Genomic DNA, 11,402 nt, shown 5'->3' on the forward strand with positions numbered 1-11,402 from the left:
GTTCAAATTCACCAGTTGCTCCTCACAAACCCTATGTTGGGTCTAAGAGTTGAAACTGACACAACAACACTTAACAATAACAATGCAAAGAACTTAGAAGAGTTGTTGTACATACTGTTAGGTACCATCAAGTCAGTTTCAACTCCTAGCAACCATATGTGTAACAGAATGAAATACTGCCTGACCTCTCCTATATCATCCTCACAATCCTTGCTATGTCTGAGCCCATTGTTGTAGTCAATTGTATCAATTCATCTCGATGAAAGTCGTCCTCTTTTTCACTGACCCTCCACTTTACCAAGCATGATGCAATTCTCCAGGGACTGATTCCTCCTGGTATCATGTCCAAAGTGCCTACCTAATACATAGCAAGCTCTATTATTTTAATGCTGGTTAGAATTGTTACTGCTTCTCTTTCTATTTTTAAATGTTCACACTTTTGTAAAACCTGAGTTAAAATTTTAAGTGCTGTCTAGTCAGTTCCGACTCATAGAGACCCTGTAGAAGGGTTCCAAAGAGTAGGGTTTGATCCGATGACCTGGCAGTTAGCAGTCCAATGCTCATCCTGCAGTGCCAGACCAGGACTCCTGAGTTAAAATACAAGATGGCAAAAATAATAATATAATAAAAAGTGGCAAATTTCTTCCAAATAAAGAAAGCTTCTCCAGAAATCCCCCAGGCTTTCCGTCACATCTAATTAGCCCGAGCTGCAATATAGGTATATGCCTAAATCAATCACTGGCTAGGGAGATAGAATTACAATGATTATGGTTTAGAGTTTCGAATTAATCAAGACCTGCCTTTGGTGCTGGGGAGAGGCCACGCTTCCCCAGAGGCAGACTGCGAGATTCCCTATTAGCAAGATGATAGGAATGATGATTAGACAACCAATTCCTTTGCCTTCAAAGGTTGTGGTCTCTGCTGAGGAGGGTTAGAATAAACCCCAAAACTGCAAGATCACCCCCCAAAGGGCTCCTTGTTGTTGTTGTTGTGTGCCGTGGAGTCGGTTCCGACTCATAGCGACCCTACACAGGGTTTCCGAGGCTGTAAATCTTTACGGGAGCAGACCGCCTCATCTTTCTCCCACGGAGTGGCTGGTAGTTTCGAACTGCTGACCTTGCGGCTCGCAGCCCGATTCGTAACCACTACGCTACCAGAGTGAAATCACTACAAAGGCCTGTTAAGGATAGTGAGATGTAGCACAGGAAAAATAGGAGATAGGTTGAGCTCTAGGAGAGTACACCTGAGAAGCATTAAAATATAATGGGTTCTGAAATCATGGAGGGGGGGGTAGCATGTCCCCAAAGGGCCTAGATCACCAGCTTTGCACAAATCATCTAATCTTCTAAAGTCTAGTGTATTCATTTGTATAATGGGGATACCCTGTAAAAGGATTAAATGTATCCTTATACCAAGTTCCCCCAGGTACCAAGGTGAGCCAAAACAGACAAGGTGGGGTTGGGGAGAGATACTGAGATGCCATAATGGTATTGGAGAGCAAAGGGGAGGTGACTTCCATACAGGAAACATAGGCTTGATTCCCAGACGTCACTCATATGCAATCACCACCCATTTGTCAGCAGTGTATAGTGTGTGGTGTGGCGCTGTAGATTAATGCGCTGGACTGCAAAATCAGTTTGAACCTCAAGGTTGCTGCTCCTCAGAAACACTATGCAGAGTCGCTATGGGCCAGAAACAACTCGACAGCACTCAACAACAACAACAACAACAAAATGATGCTAACAGGTTTCAGTGGAGTTTCCAGACTAAGACGGGCTACAAAGAGAGGTCTAGTGATCAACTTCCAAAACTCAGCTAATGAAAACCTTAAAGGGCACAACGATCCAACCTGCAACCAATCACGGGGATGGTGCAGGACCAGGCAGTGTTTTGTTCAGATGTATATGGGGTCCACATGAGTCAGGGGCCAACACAGAGGCAACTAACAACAGCCTAACACTAGGTGAAAAAGTCCTGTCAGTCCCCTGCTCAGGTTTCGTTGCTCCACTGAAGAGCTTTTATCTCTATGTTTAGTGGAAAAGGACTAACTTTACTTCACACCTTAAATCTTCATATGGGCAGCAAAATGGGTAAGAATCTCCTTCTTGGCTTTGCTGCTTACTCGAAATGTTATCTTCTGAGGTAGCGCCCCAATCTGTAAACACTGAGTAAATCTCTACTAAATTTATTTCACTGAGCTTAATAATGAGTAAGGGTTAACAATCAATAAAGCTTAACAATAAATAAGAAAGATCGGAGAAGAATCGATGCATTTGAATTACAGTGTTGGCAAAGAATATTGAAAGTACCATGGACTGCCAGAAGGGGAAAAAAAAATGTCTTGGAAGTACAGCCAGAATCCTCCTTAGAAGCAAGGATGGTGAGACTTCATTTCACGTGCTTTAGACATGTTATCAGGATGGAGCAGAAATGGACATTATGCTTGGATCAGTGAAAAGGAGGAAGCCCACCAACAAGATGGCTGTAACAATGGGCTATAATATAGCAACAATTATCAGGATGGCGCAGGACTACTGGGCAATGTTTCATTGTGTTGGGTGTACGATCACTAGGAATCTGAGCCAACCTGATGGCACCTAATAACAATAAGCTAAACATCAGCTCCTTCATTTTGAGTCATCTGTTCATTGAAAGCCAATACAAAATCTAAGTCAAGTCAATTCCAACTCATGGTGACCCCTGTACTGCAGAGCAGAACTGAACTCTATAGGGTTTTCAAGGTGTAATCTTTCATACGTAGATCACCAGGCTTTTCTTTTGAGGCTCCTCTGGGTATAGGTTCAAATTGCCAAGCTTTCAGTTAGTTTTCAAGCATTTAGCCAAAGGAGCCTTAGTAGCACAGTGGGTTACATGTTGGGCTGCAAACTGCAAGATCAACAGTTTGAATCCACCAGCCACTCAGACGCTTTCTGCTCCAGTAAAGGTTTACAGCCTCAGAAACCCTATACAGGGTCTCTATGAGTTGAAACCACCTCAATGGCACGTAACAGAAGCAGCAGTCACCCAGTGACTATATCTGTTATCAAGTTGGTTCTGACTCATAGCAATGCTGTATAGGCTTTTCGAGAAACGGCTGTTGAGTTTGAACCGATGACCTTATGGTTCAAACCGACCTTTTGGTCTAGTGCTTATCCTACAGCACTACACCAGGACCCCAGGAACTATGTCTACAACATAAAAATCCCTAAATGATTTTCATTGATACATAAAACTTCAGTAACAGACAGGCATATCTGTCTTGTCACTCAATGGAGGATTCTGGACACCAGAGTGCTTAAGGTAAAGGAGTGAACATTATTAAAGATGGAAAAGGATAAGTGACACTTTTTGAGTTCTTACAAAGCTCCCTGGTAGCACAGTGGATTACAAACTGGGCCGCTAACCACAAGGACAGTAGTTCGACTCTACCAGTGGCACCAAGGGAGAAAGATGAGGCTTTTCTGTTCCCATAAAGATTTATAGCCCCAGAAATCCTACACACTGACTCAGTGCCACACAACCACCAACAAACCACTAGGCTCCAAACACTGTGTATTATTTAACCTTTAACATCTTGATAATACCCCCATTCTTGAGATGAGGAAAGTAAGAAAAATAATATTTATCTTGGACTGTGCTATTTGTTTCCCATATGCATTATTGCATTTAACATCTAAGTGACTTCTCTGAATAAGAGATTGGAAGCAGCAGACCAGCTCTAGTTCCAAAGTCATGGCTTCCCAGCTCAAGGGCATAATTTGTTTCCTCAGAATCTTAGAAAGCAATGCAGAATCTCACTAAGTTCCAACATTTTTATGGTTAGCAATTCACTGTGGACTTTTTCAGTTTCCTTCAAACTGTTGTTGTTGTTAGGTGCCACTGAGTGGATTTTTGACTCACAGCAACCTCATGTGACATGATAAAACTATTCCATGGGGTTTTTTTTCAGGCTGTAATCTTTATAGGGGAATCCTGGTATGGCGTTGTGGGATCATGCACAAGGTCAGTGGTTCAAATTCACCAGCCGCTCCTTGGAAACCCTATACAGGGTCACTATGAGTCAGAACCGACTCAACAGGACGTAACAACAACAACAATACTCTTTATGGGAGGAAACTGCCAGATCTTTTCTCCTGCTGAGCCACGGGGCAGATTCGAACACCCAACCTTTCAGTTAGCTGGTGACTGTTTAACCATCAGAGCTTCTTTTTCCTTCAGACTAAAGCACCTACACAAACTTTGCCTAGCTCAGAAGCTATCTTTCCTCTTCTTCCAACTCAACCACTAGAGGGCCAGGCCATAAAGAAGAGCAGTAATAAACTGTTCCGGAGTGATCGATCACTCAGTTTTAGCCTGTATGACCTTGGATCAATCATTTTACCTCTCTAACTCTCAGCTTCCCCATCTGTAAAACAGGTATAATGGCGGGCCCCATCTCAATAAATTGTGCGAATTAAGTAAAACACGTACAGCAAACAGAACAGAGCCTGTCTGTAGTAAAGGCTTAGCAATCACCAGTTTTTACTGCTGGAGAAGAGCTATCGCCAATGACTTCGTTCTCATATTCGCTCTGTGCAAAGGCTTTCCCAGCCGGGGCCTCTCAGAAGGAGCAACAGGTAGCTAGCTAGCTCCTTTTCTCCTACCCAGAGCCGGGCTTAGAGATCTGAAGTCTCCGGCCTGAATCTGCCCACTAGGCACCGGCCCTGGTTCTCTACCCCAAAAAGGGCTGTCACTCTGAGCCTAATCGAACCATCTCATTTCTGCTGCGGCTCGGGAAGTCCTCTCGGCCTTCAGTGGCACAGGATGCCCTCAGCCTGCCGATGGTTACCGACCCGCAGCCGATTCACTTGCATTCCCCTCACTAGAGGATCCTACCATGCGACGTAGGTATGATTCCCCCGAGTTAAGGGGTGCCATTGATTCCAAGCGGCGGCCACACACACGCCGGGAGACCGCTCCCTTAGCACCTCCCAGGCCTGCCACCCAAGCCCGTCCCTCACTCCCCGACTCGGCGCAGGCGGAAGATCGGCTCCTTTCTAGTCCCTAGGAAAGCGTGGGCTCTTGCCAGGAGCCACCACGTGGGGGCTCCAGGTGTGCCAAGGTGTCCTCAGAACCAACCCCAGAAGACTGCTCCCAGCACGGGCCGTAACACGGCCAGAAACTGGCCTGAGGGGCACTCACGCCCAGGCTTCTCCCCTCAACCTATTTGGTGAGGCCTCAGACTGCCTCTGCAAACCGGAGAGAAGTTCTCGCCAGACCCCTAGACTACCTCAGGTCGACTCCACAACTACCTGGTGACATTACTTACCCATCGCGGCTCCGCTCGCTCCGATTCGGCGGCAGGAGCGGCAGCGGCGGCAGCTTCAGCAGGAGCTTCAGCAGACAATATGGCGGATCTACAGGACGGCAGCCCGAAATGGACAAACGACTTAGCAGTCAACACTGGAACTAAACGCGATTTTAGCCCCACTGACGCGTTTATTTAGAAAGCACTCATTTAAAGAGAACGCAGCCGCTAAAAAGTGGGGACTTGGCATGGAATATAAAAGCAGTGGGTGAAAAAAGACTGGAAAGGATACGTACTAAAAAACAGTTAAGCGTGCCTAGGTATTTTCAGTTTTTTTTTGGTATTTCTTCTTTATAGTGAAGTCGCCTCTCCCAGAGACCCTGAGCTGGATATAAAAAAGGAATTACCTTAATTTTACAAAACACTGAGGCCCAGAGAGGGGGAGTGATTTGATCAAGGATCTAGAGATAGGAAAACGAAGAAGACCAAACCCAGATTTTCTAACTCAGCCTTCCACAGGTAGTTCTAGTTGAGATTGCAGTCGTAATGAGAGATTAAAACCCAAAACCCAAAACCCAAACCCATGTCAAGTCAATTCTCACTGAGAGCGACCTTATAGTGCTTCCAAGGCTATAAATCTATAAGGAAGCTGACTGCCACATGGAGCGGCTGGTGGATTATAACCACCAACCTCTTGTTTTGCAGCTGAGCACTTAAACACGGTGCCACCAAGGCTTCTTTATTGGGAGATAAATAGAAACATAATTAGACCAGTGCAGTGCTTTATAGTTGACTGAGCAATTTCCCAATCATTAGTTCATTTATCCCCACAGCAAACTCCCTGAGGACAGGCGATAGATGCTTATTACTATACTCCTAGCATCTATCACATGGTATGTGCTCCATAAGTAATTAATAACAGAGCCAGGGATATGATGATAGAATCTTCCTTCATTATGAATGAGTGCTCTAAGTGTTTATGTACCTTTTGAATCATGGAATTTATGGCTGGTACATAGGCCTCCCTTTTGAAAAAAGTACACATCCAGTCCCTCATATCAACACAAACACAGCTAGGCTATGTCTTAATTCCACTGGTTCCACAAGGTAGCTCAGTCTTTTGGAAGCAGAATGAGGGCCTGTCACAATAAATTGCCAACTCCAGTTGTTTGCCTAGCCCGTTAAGAGAAACCATTTAAAAGGGGAACTCTGGGATTCAGTGTCAATAAAGGAAGCATCATCTTTCTCTTCCTGCCCCCATTACACAATGTCAGACCTCTTCACTGTCTAGGCATATTTTGACTCATAGCAACTCTATTCTCCTGTTCCCATCTAGTATCTCCTTTAAAGCAGAGTCCTTACCTCTGCTTTTACCTTCTTGTTGTCACTCCTTTGGAGTCTCTCAGTGGTGCAAGTGGTTAATGTGTGTGGCTTCTGACAGGTTGGAGTCCCTACAGAGATGCCTCAGAAGAGAGGCCTGGCCAACTACTTCCCCCAAATCAGCCACTGAAACCCTATGGAGCACAGTTCTATTCTGATACACGAGGTTGTCATGAATCACAATCAACCTGATGGTAACTGGTGCCACTCCTCTGTTTAGCCACTTCCTACTTAGGTCAGTGGTTCAAACTCACCAGCCACTCCTCAGAATCCTTATGCAGAGTTGCTATGAGTCAGAACCCCCTCAATGGCACTTAACAACAACTATTATTTAGGTAATGCCTAAGCATTTCAACCTGGCACAATGACTGGCCTTTGTGAGTTTCTCAGGTGACTCCCCACCAGGCTACTCAGCCTCCAAGTATATCATTCACTTTCCCCCAAATATGCTAGTTTTCTTTCTTTTGTATCTTTCCATATGCTGTCCCCTCTGCTTGGAATGCAATGCCCTCCCTTAACCATGTAGTGAATTACTACTCACTTTCAAGACCAATTCAAGCTTCTCCTCTGAGAAACTTGACTAGACAGCCAGGGCATCCATTTTCTATTCTCCCTGAGCACCCTGGAAACATATTTTCCTCAGCATTTACCACTCACTGCACTCTTCCAGTTTGTCTGCTTCTCCTGGTTATCTGTGGAAAGGGCAATGTCTTTCTCATCTTTCTATAAGTTTCAGAGGCACCCAAAATATGTCAGCGTTCATCTCCCATATATTACTATCAACTCAGCTTGGTACCCTATGGCCAATAAGAAGTCAGGGACTGTGAGCTTACTAGGTGTCTTCCCTCCTCCCAGCCCCTGAACTCTCCATCCTATGCCTTTGGAACCAGGTGACCGTTAAACAGTTTGTTTTCACTCTAGCACCTAGGACTCTTGACGTGGCACTGTGGGTTAATGCACTGAACTGCACTGTCAGTTTGAACCTCAAAGTTGGCGGTTCAAGCTCACAAGCCACTCCTCAGAAACCCTATACAGGGTGTCTATGAGTCGGAATTAACTCAATGGCACTTAACAACAACTAGTACCTAGGCCCTGCTCATACCCCCTCACTGGTCTAGGTCCCCCAATCCTCCCTGGTCCAGCCCCTGCTGACCTCTCCAGTTCCAGCTCACCTATGCCCAGCTTTTCTTATCCTTTCTGCTTTAGACCCATTATTCTGCTTATCTTCCCCCAGTACACCAACTAAACCCACTGCCTTCAACTCAACTCCAGCTCATAGTGACCCTATATAGGGTTTCTGAGACAAAATCTTTACAGGAGCAGCCAGCCTCATCTCTTTCCTGTGGAGTTGCTGGTGGATTTGAACCACCAACTTTGTAGTCAGCAGCCCAAGGCCTAACCCAGTGCCACCAAGTCTCCTCAGTACACCAGGATGTTCCAGATCTCTGCTATTGCATGTGTGTCCTTTCCTCAGCTCTTCTCCACCTGTTAATTACTGCCTATGAGTATAGTTATGAATCTGAATTGACTTAATGTCAATAGTTAAGGACAGGGTAGAATTGCCCCATAAGGCTTCTTTATGGGAGCTGTTAAGTTATTCTCAAGTGCCAGTAGAGTTAATTCCTACTCATAGCAATCTTGTATAGGATTTCCGAGGAGCGACTGTTGGGTTTGAACCGCCAACCTTGTAGCATGTAGTCCATTACTTATCCTACAGTGCCACACCAGGACTCCACATGGAAGCAGACGATCACATTTTTTCAGTGGGTTTAAACCACTGACTTTTCTGTTAGCAGTTGAGTGTTTAGCCACTGCAAAACCAGAATTTCCTTCTCCACGTTCCAAGTGGCTACTACAACTCAGTCTATCTCCTCCTCCAAGAAGCCCACAGAGCATTCAGTCTTCTGCCCGTGCTACACTGAACCTTTTAGTTGTTCACTCTTCCCACACTAGACAGGACTTGAATCTGTGTCTTCACATCCTCACCATTTACACCACCACCTGGCACAGGGCAGGGGCTCAGCGACTGTATGCTGAGAGAAGTAGAGCATCACACTCTACAAGGATAGTAGAGAGATCTTTCAGAATTTTTTTTTTTTGGCCTAAGTTCTACAATTTCCTTGCTGTGTTACTTTGGGAAAGTTGCTATAGCTCTGAGTTCCCATACCTCATCATGTTGTTAAGTGCCATCTAGTTGGTTCCGACTCACAGCGACACTGTATAGGGTTTCCTTTGTAGCATTTCCGGAACTTCTGGTGTGCCTCTGTAGGATCAGCACTGGACTGCAAAGCACAAGGTGGATAGTTCAAACCCACCAGCTGCTCCTGGGGAACCGACACAGGGTCGCCATAGGGTTTCCGAGGAACAGCTGGTGGGTTTGAACTGCCCATCATGTGGCACATAAGACATGCGCCACGTAAGACAAAGCCGGAAATACACAAAAAGTAGCATCTGGTTGTTGTCACATCTGTCCCAACTAATAGTGACATTGTACAGGGTTTCCGAGGAGGAGAGGCTGGTAAGCTTAAACCACCAACTTTTAAGTTCAAATCAGCCCAGCACATTAACCCACAGCGCCACACCAGGAAAGCAAGAATTCAGGAAGCAGCAGCTCTCACAGCTACCAGAAGCTCTGGTAGCTCCACCTCTCCTCTCCTATTGGAGGCCACACCCACGGGGACTCAAGATCCAAGAAAGTTTTCCAGCCCAGAATTCTACACACTTACTCTCTGCCTGATAGGCAGGAAAAGGGGAAAGAACCACAGGACACAGGCTTGTTGGAAGTATAAAAATAGGCCTTTTTTTCCTCATAATTACATCAAATATCAAAGAAAGAAACAGTACGTAACAAAAATACAAAGCTCTGGTGGATTTTGTGTGTGTGTGTGCCCCCCCCACCCCAACCCTCCCCAACAGCCCCTTGCCAGGGAGTCCCTGTCTGAAGCCTGGATGCTGTCACTGGGGCTGCCCTGGGGCTCAGGAGAATCGGTGATCCAGGTCCCTCTGAGGGTTGGCAGAGTAGGAGTAGGCCTTGCCCAATACCAGGCGGTCCCGTAGCAGCTTGAAGAAGGAGTAGTAGTTGCTGAAGAGGATGAGTGCCAGTGAGATGGTCTGGTGCCACTTCTCAGACGACACTAACGAGTACAGCTGGTAGACAATGACAGCACCCTCCAACAGCAGGAGGATGTTGAGGATCCTCAGGGGTTTGCTGAAAAAGAACTGCCCAGGAAAGGAATGCTCCAGAAATCTGCTTCTAGACTGGTTGTTCTCGGTGGGACAGTGAATGGATCACGTAAAGGGGCCCCATGCAGGTGAGAAGGAAGACACTGTAAGGTTGGACTTGGACTTTGCCACTTCATATGCCTTTTTTTGGATGTTCCTTCTGTCAGGAATGCCATTTCCCATATGTGTCAACTTGGTCGGGCCAGGATTTTCAGTGATTTAAGAGTTACGATGTAGTTATCACCTCCACAGTGAGATCTACGAAGATGCAATCTCCCCCATGATATGTGATGTGATGTGATCAGCTCTAATCTGATGCAATTATCCTATGTGTTGTAAATTCTCACTTCTATATTAATGAGGCCAGATACAATACAATATACAGGATGAGGTTATGTCCTGAGTGAATCCATTTTGAGATATAAAAGGAGAGAGAAGTGAGCAGAGAGAGAGGGAGCCACTATCACCAAGAAAGAAGAGCTAGGAGTAGAAATGGTCCTCTGGACCTGCGAAGCTCCTAAAGCCAGGGGAAGATGGATGTCAAGACACATGGAGAACTCCAAGGAATGCTAGGCCTACAGATGTTTAAAGGAGGCAAGGATCTTTCTCCAGAGCTAGTGCCCAGAATTTGGACTTCTAGCCTCCCAAAACTGTGAGAGAATACATTTCTTTTGTTGAAGCCATCCATTTGTACTTCTGTAACAGCCACACTAGATAACTAAGTCACCATGTAAATCATTTAAGGTCCTAATCAACTTCCGCCTCCTCCAGAAGTCTTTTTTTTTAAGAGGTCTTGCTCCTCTCAAAAATCCTTTTCTGTTCTAAAATGAACACATTTTACTATGTGATCCTCCAGAGTTATTACCAGACCTGAATAATTATGAACTTTATGATAAGGCATGGAAAGTTATTACAGACTCTGTAACTCAAGTCACCCATGACTTCACATATAGCATCCCCAGCTAGACCAGAGCTGCTAATGGACATGGCCATATCTCACTCTTACCTGGTGTTTACAGGGCAAAGTAGAGTGCAGGGATTGAAAAAAAATAATAAATTTTTTTTTCCTGATTAGTTTGAAAGAGTACCTAATTGTCTAGGGGTTTGATTCTGCGAAGGCCAAGGTACCTGTACCTCAAGAGTTGTTTAGCAAGAAGTGGCTGGCTTACAAGCTTTCAAGAAGGAATCTAGATCCAGAGGGCGTGGAGGAAGGTAGACTCTCCATTGAGTACTATCCAACCTGTCTACCTGTCTAGGTGGGGCTAATGAAAGGAAATGCGGATAAATCTCTTGTGATACAATAGTAAATAATTGTTTATCAGGACTGATTGTGAGGGTTGGAAATGTAAAGGTAGATGTTTTGTAGCAAGGAAGGGAGTGATTAACTTTGCAGTCTACAAGCAGAGGTCCCTGGGACCATCAAGGGAGAAGAGCAGAGAGCGGGACCCTATCCAGAGAAGCAGTGATGCCAGAGATGGAGGCAGAGACGATGACATGGAGAAATGGAGCAGCT

The 11,402-nt window shown here is 45.4% G+C and overlaps 1 protein-coding gene across 1 annotated transcript in view; it reads right to left on the minus strand.

The window, feature by feature from the left end:
* Positions 1 to 9,441: 9,441 nt before the first annotated feature.
* TMEM39B (transmembrane protein 39B) overlaps positions 9,442 to 11,402 on the minus strand; it is a 17,610-nt gene continuing 15,649 nt past the window's right edge. Inside the window, exon 9 of the mRNA XM_006862170.1 lies at positions 9,442 to 9,886. Within this exon, the coding sequence (XP_006862232.1) occupies positions 9,644 to 9,886 (243 nt within the window). The 3' untranslated portion in view covers positions 9,442 to 9,643. The remainder of the gene's footprint in view (positions 9,887 to 11,402) is intronic.

Source organism: Chrysochloris asiatica, unplaced genomic scaffold, assembly GCF_000296735.1.
Source record: "Chrysochloris asiatica unplaced genomic scaffold, ChrAsi1.0 scaffold00047, whole genome shotgun sequence".
Classification (NCBI taxonomy): domain Eukaryota; kingdom Metazoa; phylum Chordata; class Mammalia; order Afrosoricida; family Chrysochloridae; genus Chrysochloris; species Chrysochloris asiatica.